Here is a 15,670-nt window from a genome sequence, read left to right on the forward strand (position 1 = left end):
TAATTATAATCTTAGGCACTATGTCAATGAACACATTTTTAGTTTAATCTCAATGCTTTAGTTTGTGTATAATAGTGTGACGGAGTGGTAGAGGTGGCAGTCCCAACAAATAGTAATAACAAGATGTACTCAATTTTCTAAACCAGTAGTGCAATTCTGGAGATTGACAGCACGAAAAACCTGCAATACCCGAGTATTGCCAGAGCCCTTCCTTTTCGATAGGGGTACATCCGTACTCTGGATAACGCGAAATGAATCACTAGTGTGCCTGTTGTTTTCAACCAGGTGCAAAGAGAAAACTATCATCTAAAAACCGATATATATATTAAGGTCAATCGCGTTTCAGTACCACTGTCGATATTTTAAACCAGGCGCACAATTGCTATGGGAATCTAAATGCACTGTCACGAATAGTAACAGCAGCAAACTGGGTTCTGAATACAAAGAAGTAAAGAACGATGTAGATTAGCAAGCTGCCTGAATAGCGGATTCAGCTTCCTTCACTGCAACAGCCTACAGCATGTTTTTTAACCTATTGACAGTATGCGAAAATAGTATGTGTTTGTTCTGGTTGACTGATTGTGACCAAGGGTAACCTGCTCTAAAAGTCTAAGGGTGTGTTTGGATTGAGGGATTTGGAGGGAAAAGAAAGGGAGGGGGACTAGGGGATTTAAAATCCCTCATTTGGATAGCAAATGAGGGTGGAGGGAAATGGAGGAGGAGATATTTGGAGGGATCCAATTTCCCTCTTCCAAGACTAATCAAAATCTCTCCACAATAGGCAAAATTTGGAGGGAAATTGTATCCAAACACTCACACTCCATTCCCCCTCCCCTTCCCTTCTCTCCCTTTCCCTTCCCTCCTTCCCCCTCCCCTTCCTTTCCCTCCATTTTTGCTATCCAAACACACCCTAAAGGGCTAAAACCACATATTTCGAGGATTGAACTAGAACGCGAGCAGAATTAGAGTTTAGGTACTCGGACAGCACTTCAGTTTCGACTTCCTACATCCCATAGCGGTATGATCCGTCGCTCTGGTATCAGGTGTTGCCCGAGCACTGGAAAATTTGAAAGTTCTAGTTAATGTTTTCGATTATTTTTTCTAGTTATAAAACTATTGAATAATATCGAGGGTGGGGATTCGAACCTGTGACTTATTATCCTCTATACCTTCATCATAACCACTACGCTAAGGACCTTTTCAGTATATATAAATGAGACGTTGGATGTCAACATTTAGCTTTTGGACTTTTTTTTAACTTTTTGATGAGGTGGACGAGTGCATTTTCATGAGTTGGTCGGGCCGGGCTAGAGGGATGGCCCAAACCTAATCCGACTGGGAGGGGCCGGGGGGAATGTTTTTTCGGCCCATGAGGTGGGCCAAACGCCCAAACTGGCCCACACTTTCGCCCACCTGTAGCCTGTAGGTATCACACAGCGGCAAAGCAAGATTTATAGTTAACAAGCTGAAATATTTCAGCAAGGCAAACGAATTATGTCATAAGCAAAACTTGAAAATAGTTTAAAAATTTAACTAAAAGTCTCGAAAATTTCATTTTTTGCGAGTGCTTCTGCTAACCCTGACTAGTTACACCCTTACAATAAACGGTTGCTAATGAAATTAACATTGTAAATGACAAACTAACGAGTTACAAAATGAAGTACTCGTATGCTCGATGTCGATGGTGTGAGTCGTGTGACACTAGCCGTGTAATTCATGCGAGCATGTTGTGAGTGATTGCAGTTTTGGGCTTTTGGCGGATTAAAATGTACAAGTTGATTGGGTATTGAGTACACCAAAAGCCCCAAATCATGTTGGCCGTTACTACCAACCAGGGATGTCAATTGATATGGACCTATAAAAGGCCCAAACCCTTAAAAAAATTCAGGTTAGGCCGGGTCGAGTCTATGGGCTTGGGTCATTTGATCATCCATGTGGCAGTATATATGGTATGTCGGATCCAAATCATATAATGGGATTTGGAATTTTCTTTTGATAACGAGGAACTTGCAATCGCTGTTGATGCGCACTGGTTACTAGGGAAACTCCGAATATACGTGATAACTTGTAAATCATGTACACCAAGTCAACCACCTTTTTTTAACGGGTGACAAACCCGAAGTCTAGATTAGATTAGTTTTATTGGAATATAAGATCACATATGAAAAAAGAAAATGTATATATATTTGATTCTGGTTAAATCAATATGCTATAATTGGATCTTGATCAAGTGTTGACATTCGTACTGGCAACTCAACTAGGTTTAGCTTAATTAGTTAAAGAGATTAGTTTCGATTTCTTAGTAAAATAATTGCTTTAAATTATAACTTGTCGAATTTCAGTTTTTAGGGTTGGCCATCTTCGGCTCTTGTTGTACTTAATTTTCTAAACATTGTCGATTATAAAACTGACGGGTTGTAAATTGTAAGACTTGTAACAATAGATTCTTACTTTTTGTTAATAGAGTAGTTTACGGAATGTAGTAACGTTTATTCTACAAGACATCTAGCTTACGTATATATAAAATTGTCTTATTATTTTAAACAACTATTGATCGAAATCGTACCATTTGAATTAACCTTGTTATCTAACTTTTGAGATTCAAGGTCGACAAGCAATCGAGGCATATAAGTATATAACACACACCAAGTGACCACGAACAATGGGATAATATGCATCACTACTTGTCTTTTGAAACAATCTTACAATATACATGGATGAATTGTATATCCTTTTTGTTCACAATTACATTGACCGTATATTTTAACATTCCACGTGACATTTCCTTTTTATATTACCGATACGGCGATATATGCGCCTGTCTTTTGATACTCACCCCGTTATGAGATCTCTATTAGAATTTTGAAAATGAACGCAAAATCCAATCGCATTAAAAATTCCCTATAATTAATTGCTTCTAAAAATTCATTGGCTCATCCATAACCGTCTGGCCCTCATCGCCAATCTTTCTCCTCGTATAACGTTTTAAGCCAAACAATCATGAGCATACGTCATTTTCAATTAGGGTGACACCATTTCAATAAGTAAAACATCATCAGTAACACGTTTGCGCCATAATCACATTCATCTGATATAGTTATACATTGTGAGAATGAAGTTCAACTAAATCAAAATCTTAAAGGATAATTTTTCCACCATCATTATCTCATCCATAATCATCGCAATCGGCGATCTTTTTTCCGATGTTACATTTTATGCATAGCTATCACACATGTCATTCTAACTTTTTCAGCACAATTTAGCTACTCTAATACCATTCCCATTCAACTTACCACCAACAACAAATCATATTTACAAAGTCATCATTAAATATGTATTTAAGTGTTTTGTTGTTTCCCATTTTTACATTGGGGCCACTACCTTCTTATGTCAAATAATGAGCGCTAATATTAAATCCATCTAATATGGCTAATCGCCATGGAAATAATAACATCCCACCGCATTTGAACCTCGTGAATTGTCTCATCCATCACAATCGTCATCTTCCTCTTTACCCAAGAATCGCATTCTACACATAACAATTATACAGACACCATTTCCAATTATTTCACCTTTCATTTAAAGCGCACGATATTATCAGACAACCATAATCTCATCCATAACCATCGTTCTTGTTCCTCTTTCTCTATGAATTGTAATAACTACACATACTCCATTCTTATATATTTCAACACCATTTCCGACACCTTAAACACCCATTTTCACTTCAATCCCCACAAATCACGAAATCATCCATCAAACTTTCCCACAACCAAAATAATCAACAATCACCGATTCACCGTCACCAAATCAACACGATTATCTCATCCATAAGAATGTCCATTAGCGTTGTTCCTCTTTCTACAAAACTGTAGTAATTATAAAGGTATCATTCTCATATATCCCAACACGATTTCCATACCATTTCCACTCTAACCCACCAAAGACAAATCACAAGATACTCACCCATAAAACTAATTAACCCCTAGCCAAATCAACCAACAACAATCACCTTTACCATATCACCACCATCATCTCATCCATAACCATCGACGTTGTTCCCCTGTCTCTGAAAAATGCAATAATTATACAAATACCATTTATAGATATCCCGACCCCATTTCCAACACCTCCAACCCCATTTCCACTCATACCCGCCTAAAACAAATCACAAAATCACCCATCAAACTTTTCCGAACCAAATTAATTAATAATAATCACCCTCATCAAATCACCATCATTATCTCAATCATGACCATCATTGTTATTCCTCTTTCTTTGTAAACTGTAATTATTACACGTACACGATTTCCAAATATTCCAGTACCTAAAACACTATCTGCACGATCAAAATCAATCGCAAAATCACCCATCAAACTTTCCCCAAAACTACACAATCACCCACACCCACACCAACTTCCCACCACCACCTCCACCACCATGACAAGTCAACAAATTGAGTAACTAATCCCCTTTTCTCTGGAAATTGTAATTATTACACCGTACACCATTTTTAAATATTTCGAATTTCGACACCTTAACCCCCATTTTCACGACCATAATCAAATCACAAAATCAACCATCAAACTTCTCAAAACCAACATAATCACCATCACCTACACCACCATCACCATGTGAAATCAACAAATTGAATAACTAATCCCCTTTTCTTCGAAAACTGTAATTATTACACGTACACCGTTTCCAATTATTCGACACCTCAATCACCGTTTTCACGACCAAAATCAAATCACAAAATCACCCATCAAACTTCCCAAATCTACACAATCACCCTCACCCACACCAACTTACCACCACCACCCTGCCAAATCAACAAATTGAATAAACTGTAACTAACCCCCTTTTCTCTGGAGACTGTAATTATTACACGTACACCATTTCCAATTATTCTGACACCTTAAACACCATTTTCACGACCAGAATCAAATCACAAAATCACTCATCAAACTTCTCCAAACCCACACAATCACCCCCGCCCACACCAACCCACCACCACCACCACAACCATGTAAAATCAACAAATTGAATAACTAATCCCTTTTCTTCGAAAACTGTAATTATTACACGTACACCATTTCCATTTATTCGCCACCTCAATCACCATTTCCACGACCAAAATCAAATCACAAATTCACCCATCATACTTCCCAAATCTACACAATCACCCTCACCCACACCAACTTACCACCACCACCCTGCCAAATCAACAAATTGAATTAACGGTAACTAACCCCCTTTTCTTTGGAAATTGTAATTATTACACGTACACCATTTCCGATTATTCTGATACCTCAAACACCATTCCACAACCAAAATCAAATTACGAAATATCCATCAACTTCCCCCAAACATACACAATCACCCTTTCTCACACCAGCTTATTACCACCGCCGCGACCGCGACCGCCATCAACATGCCAAAATCAAGAAATTGAGTAACTAATCCCTAATCACACCAAAAAAACACAATCTCATGCCCAAAATCATAGTAAAATCCCAATCCTAATCCTAAAAAAGTCATTAGCAAGGGTCATTATCCACCTTATTACATTAAACACATCTCCCAATTTTGCTCAATACACAACAAATGCCCTTCTTTTTTCCCTTTTCCCCTACAACTGAACACACACATGCGTTACATTCTTCCCCTACAAAATCAACTTATATATTCTTCTTAATTTGCTCACTTTAGGTACTACTCGTATCATATAATTTTTCTTATTTCTTAATTATTTTTGCTCTATTTAACCAAAGATACCCACCTCTTTAATCTCCTGAATTTTTCAGGATTTAATTTGGGGAAAAAACTAGCTTCAACTTCTTTGTCAAACATCTGTTTCTCAGGTATTTTTCTGATCTTTGAATTTTTTGGAATTAACCATTTTTGTTGGTATTTAATAACTGAAGAACATAAAAACCCTAGTTTTTGAATTTGTTGTTTTTGCTGTTGCATTGTCGTGTGTACAGGAGAAAAGGGGATTTCAGGCAAAAGGGCAGTTTTAGTTTTCTTGTTAGTATTGAAGATTTGGGTTTTTGGATTGGAATTGTGGGTTTGGGTTGAATTTGACTAATTTTAATTTGTATGATTGAATGTTGTTGAATTGATTAGGGTTTGAATGACATGATAGCTGAGTTGTGAGTGTGACTTTTTGGTGGTATGATTGGAGAAGTAGAGGATAATTGCATGTTATTTGTCCAATTCTAGGGTTAGGGTTAGGGTTATAAAAGAGGGAGAAGTTTGAATTTTGAGAATTTGGGTGTTTTTGTGATTGGTAGAGAATATGGATGTTGAAGATAAGAAGGTGGTTTTTAAAAAGAGGCCAAAACATGGTGAGATGATATTAGATTCGGATGACGATGAGCCGATTGGTTCATTGTTGAAGTTGAAGAGGAGGAGTTCTAAGAAAGTTAAGTTGGAGGTAGATGGCGAGAAGGATAAGAAAGTTGTGGTTAAGGAGAGGATAAGCAAGGACTTTGGGGGAATGGAGGATACCTTAGCTAGCTTTAAGAAGAAGTTGAAGGGGCCAAAGAAAGATAGAGGGTGTGGGAGTTTAGGGAGAATGGAGTCAAAGTTTGATGAACTCTCGGATGTGAGTTTGAATCGGATACAAGAGGGCGCGAGTTTGGTGGATGACGTTGGTGATGAAGCTTCTGATGTGAGGTCAGATGTAAAAATTAGTAAAAAGTCAGAAAAGAAATGTGATGGGAAAGTTAAAGGGTCCGCATCTACATCTCCTGCTAAGATTCGAAGAGATCTTGTTGATGATCAGGGAGAGGGAAAAGAAGATCCTTCTAATGCAGCTGAACATTTGGTCGATTCTCTATCTTCATTCTTGAAGAAAGCGCAGTCTGGTGTCCACAAAAAACCGCGTGCTGCGTCTGGATCAAAGTTGAAGAAGGATGTGCAACTCTCAGAGAACAGTCCCTGCCCCAGCTCAAATAATATGTTGGTAGATTTTCAGCCTGCATCTCGAAAAGACCGTCTTTCAGATGAAAAATTACAAAGCGAGAGTCATAGATCAGAAGGTTGTCTGCCTAGTAGCTGCCAAGTGAGATCCATTACTCCTCAGAAAAAGTCAGCAGGAAACCAAATGGACGCTTCATGGGATGAAGGGTCTGGCAACGTACCAGTGGGGAGTTCTAAGAGCACTAACTCCGTGACTATTGATGCGAGTATGAGACCTAATGATAATAGTTCTGTTAACTGTTTTGAAACTGTTTTAGACCATTCAATACCTGTTAGTCGAACTGCTTGTGCTGATAAGATACCAGAACTTAACAAAAGTGAAATTTGTGGGGAGTATGAGATGAATGACAAACCTCTTATGGAATCTACTGTAGAAATGTGTGACCCATGTGCGTCTAATTTCAAAGATGTTAATCTCCCTAGCGCCGTCAAGGAATCTTTATCTTCTGATGCTCGCAGCTCTGAGATTGGCATTCCCTGTTATACCCCTACATCCGAATTGGGGGAGCAGCTCACTAAGCTTGTTAAGCGTGAGGCTGTTGTCAATGAAAGCTGTATTGGTCAGGTGTCAAACACTGCAAGAACTGGTGATCAAGATCTCGGAGATGGTGTTCCTTTGCTACCTGATTTCAATGACAAACCCAATGGGTCATTCTCTCCATCTGTTGCACCAAAGGAAAATGGTGATTCCATCGAGAACGATAGCCAATGTGGTGATCGTGCTGTCCGTAAAGTTAAAAAGCGCAAGGATGGTGATATGGCATATGAAGGAGACATTGATTGGGCGGTGTTAATGCATGATCGTCGTATGCCCTACTCTTATCATGCTGTTGACAAAAGCCTGAGTGGTCAGTCAAAAGACAAGGTTTACTCTTCAGACATAGATCCGCACTTTGAAAGTGGTGGCGCTGCTGCTGTAGCAGTCGGTCTAAAATCCCGTTCATTAAATCCTGTTGAGAACATTAAGTTCAAGGAGGTGTTGAGACGGAAAGGTGGACTGCAACAGTACCTGGAATGCAGGTTAGTTTGTGTGGCATTTAACCTCTGTATGTTTGTGTTCACATGAACTTTTCTTTTGTGTGAGTGCGACGTAAGTTCAGAATGCCTTTTTTTTTAATTGGAAATAGGAAGTTACTCCAGCTGTGGGTCTAGTTATTTAAGTTACATTAAACGCTTTCCTAATCAATAACCTAAACCTTCTAGGCTTTAGCATACAAAGAGTGTCCAATCTAAAGTCAATTGTTTATCCTCTTTCACCACGAGGGCATAGTCTTAAAATGATTTGTGGTCGGCTTACTTGAATCTTTGTATGAAACTGTGAACGTGAGGTGGTAAAACTATGGAAAACTGGAGAGAAGGGAAACCACAATAAAAAAGTAAAGCGTGATACGTGAAAAATAAATGTGAGATGAAGGAAAAGTAAATGACAGAAAAATGAGGGAAACGGGAAACCTTTTGGGTGAGAGCGATGTAAAGGTACAGAAATTGAGGAAAAAAGTGATGCAAAGCATTGGGAAAGGTAACAGATAAGGATTATAAATCCAAAAACATATTTTGGTTTTGGTGCATATTTGTTTTCAAGTGAACCCTTGTTTGTCAGGATTTTTATAACTATTTCATGTATTTCAGCCAAGGATTATGTATCCAAAAAACATATTTAGGTGTATTTCTGTAGGATATAGTTTGCCTATGGGTTCTATTAGTTGCTAAACCGTGTTACGATCCTACCTTCATCTAGAAGGCAAGATTTGTGGTGTGTCCTTGATACATGCTTACTACTGGAGAACTATGTTTCTTGGACTTGGCTGGAAGATTCCAAAAACAAACTGCTTGTGGCAGACCTATGTCGTTGACTATAGGTTTTTGGCTTGATGTGATGTAGGAACAAGATCTTAAGTCTTTGGAGCAAGGATGTAACCCGTATTCTGCCTCTTGTGGATTGTGGAATCACCATGACACCGTCTGAAAAGGAACCCTTCCGTGCTTCCTTGATGAGGGATATCTATTCATTCTTGGATCAAAGTGTGAGTGGAATTCTACGATTGGTGCTCTGTAGCCTTTTTACCCGTTTATGTCATCATTTTTTTTGTTCTTTCTTTGCTTATATCTTGTCATGGATTTTTGAACCAGGGCTATATTAATATTGGGATTGCTGCTAACAAAGATATGGCAGAGCCCAGCTCTAGAAGGAGCTATAAACTACTAGGAGAAAAGAAGTTTGAGGGGAGTTCTGGAGCGTCTATTACTGACTCAGCAGATGGTGTTTCCTTTATTCTTGGTCAGGTAAAAGCCCCTGATATTCCTGCTAAGGCAAAAGGTGACGTTACTTCTGTGAATGAAAATCGTTTCAAAGAAGCTGCGGATACCCTACCTAAGGAAAAGGATGATATTGGTTCTGCTAATCATTTCAAAGAAGCTACCGATACTTTACCTGAGGCAAAAGATGACGTTACTTCCGCTAATGAAAATCGTTTCAAAGAAGCTGCTGATACTCTACCTAAGGCAAAGGATGATGTTGCTTCCGCTAATGAGAATCATTTCAAAGAAGCTGCTGATACTCTTCCTAAGGCAACAGATGGCATTACTTTTGCTAATGAAAATCGTTTCAAAGAAGCTGCTGATACTCTGCCTGAGGCAACGGATGCTACTGCTTCTGCTAATGAAAATCATTTCGAAGAAGCTGATACTCTATTGAAGGCAAAGGATGCTATAGCTTCTCCTAATGAAAATCATTTCAAAGAAGCTGCTGACACTCTACCTAAGGCAACGGATGATATTGCTTCTGCAGTTGAAATTCATTTTCATGAAGCTGCTGAAAATGCTGAAGAGAAAGTAGTTCATGCATCTGATGATAAACAGCTTGATTGCCAGGTTGTCGGTGAATTTGGCATGGAACTTGATAAAAAACTATCTGAAAGAGTTGCTAGACTAGACTCTTCAGCCGATTTGCTTGGAAGGAAGCTTGAGCATGGTGAAGGTGTGAGTCAACCAATGATGCTCGGGCATTTGGCGGCCAATTCCTCTACAAAATGTGATTTTAAAAACCAGAAAAGGATCATAGTAGTGGGAGCAGGCCCTGCGGGTTTGACTGCAGCACGGCATTTGCAGAGGCAAGGTTATCCTGTCACTGTGCTTGAGGCAAGGGGTAGGATTGGTGGCCGAGTTCATACAGATCGCTCATCTCTCTCAGTACCCGTGGATCTTGGAGCAAGTATTATCACAGGCGTTGAAGCCGATGTGGCTAGTGAAAGGCGACCTGATCCTTCGTCCTTAATTTGTGCTCAGTTGGGTCTTGATTTGACTATACTAAACAGTGATTGCCCACTTTATGATGTTGTAACTGGTCAGAAGGTACCAGCAGATGTTGATGAATCTTTGGAAGCAGAGTTCAATAGTTTACTGGATGATATGATGGTGGTTGTTGCTCAGAAAGGGGAAAGCGCTACAAAAATGTCTCTCGAAGATGGGTTAGAATTCGGTCTCAAAATTCGCCGCAAAGTCCTTTATCAAAACAATGTAAAATCTGAATTACTGGAACCATTGGCAAGCAGCCTTGCTCCAGCTGAAAATGGTGCTAAGGATGGAACACTGAGTCATATTGAGAGGAGAATTATGGATTGGCATTTTGCTCACTTAGAGTATGGCTGTGCTGCATTGCTCAAAGACGTATCTCTTCCTCATTGGAACCAGGATGATGTCTATGGAGGATTTGGAGGAGCTCATTGTATGATCAAAGGGGGTTATAGTGCTGTTGTGGAATCTATTGCACAAGGACTTCCTGTTCATTTGAACCAGGTGGTCTCTGACATTTCTTACGGCCCAACAGACTTAGGAAGTGCGGAAAATGGTTCCTATAAGGTAAAAGTATCCACATTTAATGGCGAGGAGTTCTTTGGAGATGCTGTTTTGATTACCGTGCCACTTGGGTGCTTAAAGGCAGACTCTATTAAGTTCTCGCCACCATTGCCACAGTGGAAACATTCAGCCATCCAACGGCTGGGTTTTGGTGTTCTCAATAAAGTAGTGATGGAGTTCCCAGACATTTTTTGGGATGATTCTGTGGATTACTTTGGAGCTACTGCTGAGCACTCTGACTCAAGGGGCCGCTGCTTCATGTTTTGGAATGTGAAGAAAACAGTTGGAGCTCCTGTTCTTATAGCCTTAGTGGTTGGTAAAGCTGCTGTGGATGGACAAAATGCAAGCCCTTCTGACCATGTGAATCATGCCTTGACCGTTCTACGTAGACTTTTTGGAGATAAAGCTGTTCCAGATCCAGTTGCATCAGTAGTGACGGATTGGGGAAGAGACCCTTTTAGTTATGGCGCATACTCTTATGTTGCTGTTGGAGCTTCTGGGGAGGATTATGACATAATAGGTAGACCTGTTGAGAAATGTTTGTTTTTTGCCGGGGAAGCAACGTGTAAGGAGCATCCGGATACAGTAGGTGGTGCAATGATGAGTGGGCTTCGAGAGGCGGTCCGTATAATTGACATCCTGACAACTGGTAATGATTACACAGCAGAAGCAGAAGCTGTTGATGCTGACCGGGTCCAATCAACCAGTCAAAGAAATGAAGCCAAGGACATTGCTAGAAGGCTTGATGCAATTGGCATCACTGATCCCGGCTTTACAAGAGAAAGTTTACTACAGGATTTGTTCTTCTCTGCTAAAACATCAGCAGGAAAATTGCGTCTGGCTAAAGAGTTGTTGAGTCTCCCTGTGGAATCTCTGAAAGCTTTTGCCGGATCAAAAGAAGGGCTCAGCATACTGAATTCCTGGATACTGGTGAGTTTCAGGCAACTAAGCAATTGTCTTCGAACATAGATACAGGACATTCTCATGTATTTTTGTCATAAAAGTTTGTCCTTTCCTAGTTGAGCCAAGTACTCCCTATTCTTTGGCTTTGAGATATAATGTCATGTGGCAAAGTGTCTCACTAATGTGTCTATGCTTCTTTGTTTGTGAAGTAGCAATTTCATTACGGGTCTTCCAAAAATAGCCTCTCTTTGTGTTTTCAACTCAATGAGTGATGTTGCATGCATTGCCTCCTTATCTCGCCCGCAGCACTGCACTGGGGCGATGTTATTTATGTCATAGAAACCTTCTTTAGAGATTTTGGGATTTTTCCGGATACTGTAATGTTTGTTCCCCTCTATTTTGCACAAAAACAGGACTCTTTGGGGAAGGATGGAACTCAGCTGTTACGTCATTGTGTTCGTATACTTGTGCTGGTCTCCACTGACTTGGTAGCTGTTCGCTTGTCAGGTATACACCTCCATTTTTCTTTACCTCTTGTCTTGGAGAGAGCATGGGGGCACATTCTGTGGCATCTAAATATTTACATGCGTCCAGTTGAGAGCAATTTTGTAATAGCTGTGATTTATGAAATGAAGTACTCTTTTTTATATGTATGGAACTAAAAGAAAGGACAGCTTCAGTGAGGTTTTCTTGCAAGGAGTGGTTTAAGGGCAATCTATATGCATCTAATGTAAGATGGGTTATTCGATCTCCTTTCTGAATATTGCAACTCTTGATTATAATATAGGTATTGGTAAAACCGTCAAAGAGAAAGTATGTGTCCACACTAGCCGCGATATACGTAGCATAGCAAGTCAGCTGGTTACCATGTGGATTGAAGTTTTCCGCAAGGAGAAGGCCACTAATGGTGGCTTGAAGCTGTTGAGACACATGACAAATGCAGATTCTTCAAAAGCAAAAGCAAAAGATCAGAGTTCCAGAAAGCCCCCTAAACGTGCGCAGCATTGTGCTACTGGGAATAATGTCAATCTAAGTCATAAGAAGCTGACAGGAAAACAAGTGAAGCTGGAGACTCATTCATCCATATCAAATGCCTCAAAAGCGGGACTAGAGAGTAAGTCAGAGGAGCCTGTAGATGTACCGTTGTCTGAAGAAGAACAGGCTGCTATTGCCGCAGCTGAGGCTGCCCATGCTGCCGCGCTTGCTGCCATAAAGGTGCGCTTTTGTCTTTTGATATTTTGTTCTTAATTTACAGCTTTAATTAGAACTTCCAATGGATATCGGAAGGATGATGCTCTTAGTATCGAGTAGATTATTATTACGTAGTGACTTAAGCAAGTCAGAAGCATGAAATTTACAGCTAAGAGAAAGACGAAAACTTATGTTACATACTTTATGTGGTCCTTTATGGAAACTTGGATATTGAATTGCTGATCCCTTGAAGTCAGTGGCGTCTTCAAGGAGGGTTCTGTGGGTGCATCTGAACTCCTCTTTTTCCAGAAATGTATAAAGTTTTGTGCAATAAAGAAGCACAATAATCAAGTTGGTCTTGTGGTTTGGGCCTTGTGGGTATTATTTTTTAATTGAAGGTCATGAGTCCAATTCTTGTACAGAGCAATTTTCATTCAATGTTATTTACATTTGTTTGTTCAATTAGTCTCTTTTAAGACGAATAATATCCGTCTTAAGGTTAAAACCTGGTCAAGTAGTATCAACCTGGTCAAGTAGTATCCCACTTGTATGAATAAGACATATATCTTTTTCTTCCCTACGCATTTTACTTTTGTTTTATTTGACATACTTGACCCGTCTTAAGGTTAAGACAGATACTTCCGTTTTAAATAAGAATTTGTGTTGTTTTAAATATATAATTTGCCCAATTAGAGAAGATCTTTTTTTGCTCTGACTAGATTTTTCATATAAAAGGATTTTATGCACCCCTATCAACCAAATCCTAGAATCACCACTGCTTGAAGTTTGTGTAACTGCTGTTATTTGCCGACATGTTTCTTTGATCGTTTATATGGATTGTCCTTTTTTCGGTTCTACTTTGTTTTAGTGGGACAAAATCAGGGTGTACTTGTGTTTGGTGCTGTGTTCTTATGCGCAGCATCTTGTTGTAAAAAGAATTGCTGGTTGTGGTTGCCCTCAAAATATCTGACTCGTAATTTGTGCATTCTGGTAGGCTTATACATCATCCGAAGCAAGGAGTAGCATGATGCAGTTGCCAAAAATACCATCATTCCAGAAGTATGCTAGACGAGAGCAATATGCACAAATGGATGAGGCAGAGCGAAAAAGGTGGTCTGGTGGGGTTTTAGGAAGACAGGACTGTATTTCAGAAATAGATTCAAGAAACTGTAGAGTTAGGGATTGGTCAGTTGACTTCTCTGAGACATGTGCTAATCTCGAGAATTCTAGATTGCCGGTGGATAACCTTTCGCAGCGTAGCAATTCGAATGATGTGGCATGCCAGTTGAACTGGAGAGAGCATTCTGGAGAAAGTGTAGGCGGGGACAACACTGCTTTTACTAAGGCATGGGTTGAATCCTCGGGTAGTGATGTATTAAAAGATTACCATGCCATTGAGAGGTGGCAGTGCCAAGCTGCAGAGGCCGAGTTTGAATTTCAATCATCCATGCATATTCAAGACGAGGAAGATTCAAGCACAATGTCGAGACTTGTTGCAAAGAAGCACGAGGGACTTCCTAATGAGAGTTCTATTTCTCAGGTTACAGTTAATAACGAATTGGCGGTCAACCAGCCAAAAAGTACTGAACATATTAAACAGGGTGTTGTGGATTACGTTGCTTCACTGCTTATGCCCCTATACAAAGCCAGAAAGATTGATAAAGATGGATACAAGTCTATAATGAAAAAGAGTGCCACCAAGGTTAGCGGAATATAAATTTATATATTTAATTTTTTCATTAAAAGAAAAATTACTCTGCCTCATGTTAATATATATATATATATATATATATATATATGCCTCTTGATACATTGTTGTCGCTTGATTTCTTAATTTGCCAGGTAATGGAGCAGACAACAGATGCAGAGAAAGCAATGTCCGTCTCTGAGTTTCTTGATTACAAGCGTAAGAACAAGGTGAGACTTTGTTTCCATTTCCATTTGATGGTAATCCAATGTCATATATACCACTATCCCTAATTTCTGTTTTCGTCCTAAAATTTGCGGGCTACTGACTGCATGATCGTTTTTGATGGCATATGAATTATGTTTAGATTATTCAATCTAAATGTCCTGTTAGCCGACTAATTTATATTGACTGCTTGTCTTGCTGTTTAAATTATTAAATCTATTTATTGTTACAGATCCGTGCGTTTGTGGACAAGCTGATCGAGAGGCACATGTCAATGAAGCCAGTTCCAAAGCCTTGAAGGCCGTGAGCACAAGCGTAAGCCAGCAGCACACATGGCATTCAGTGATTGGGTTGTCGGATTGTACACTGCAATTGTATATGCGCCGGCATAGTTGGTTGTAATGTCAAATTTGAGAAGGATATGTGCAAGAGACGTCTTTTGAGGTTTGATAGAGCCCATGCCAATTGTGTGCCACAAGCCTTGCAACCTTCTTTTTTATAGATGACAGTTCCTTTTGAAGACAATGTTAGATTTAGAGGGCATTTTATTCTTCTGCACCAAAGTGTACTCTCTAAGGTGAAAAGAAACACCTTTGAGTTTTCTTTTGCACAGATTTTTCATCGATGAAAACATCCGTTTTTGTCTTTGGATATTGTATAGATTAGGAATATACATCAAATGTGGAGCATACAGAACAATCATGTTTTCTTTTTTTGCGGGAAATTAGTTTTGGTGACTTATGCAAACAAAAGTCTTCCTCTTTTAGTTTCATATGTTGATAGAGCATGTTGATGTCACGCGCACTTACTTGCGGATGCAGC

At 39.5% G+C, this 15,670-nt stretch overlaps 1 protein-coding gene across 1 annotated transcript; it reads left to right on the forward strand.

The window, feature by feature from the left end:
• The first annotated feature begins 5,439 nt into the window (after positions 1–5,439).
• Positions 5,440–15,600, forward strand: LOC141604769 (lysine-specific histone demethylase 1 homolog 3). The gene is made up of 10 exons (XM_074423260.1): positions 5,440–5,712; positions 5,808–5,864; positions 5,988–8,007; positions 8,870–9,011; positions 9,118–11,772; positions 12,159–12,252; positions 12,533–12,960; positions 13,931–14,638; positions 14,779–14,853; positions 15,081–15,600. The coding sequence occupies exons 3-10, from the start codon at positions 6,302–6,304 to the stop codon at positions 15,144–15,146; spliced, it is 5,874 nt and encodes a 1,957-aa protein (XP_074279361.1). The 5' UTR covers positions 5,440–5,712; positions 5,808–5,864; positions 5,988–6,301; the 3' UTR covers positions 15,147–15,600.
• Positions 15,601–15,670: the final 70 nt, after the last annotated feature.

This window comes from Silene latifolia, chromosome 10 (genome assembly GCF_048544455.1).
Source record: "Silene latifolia isolate original U9 population chromosome 10, ASM4854445v1, whole genome shotgun sequence".
NCBI classification, from domain to species: Eukaryota; Viridiplantae; Streptophyta; class Magnoliopsida; order Caryophyllales; family Caryophyllaceae; genus Silene; species Silene latifolia.

Excerpts from the sequence above, each read along its gene's own strand:
- LOC141604769 (XM_074423260.1), top strand. The coding sequence starts at position 6,302 with ATGGATGTTGAAGATAAGAAGGTGGTTTTTAAAAAGAGGCCAAAACAT. Across the intron at positions 11,773-12,158 it reads TACTGAATTCCTGGATACTG|GACTCTTTGGGGAAGGATGG; the intron begins GTGAGTTTCAGG and ends GCACAAAAACAG. Across the intron at positions 14,854-15,080 it reads ATTACAAGCGTAAGAACAAG|ATCCGTGCGTTTGTGGACAA; the intron begins GTGAGACTTTGT and ends TTATTGTTACAG.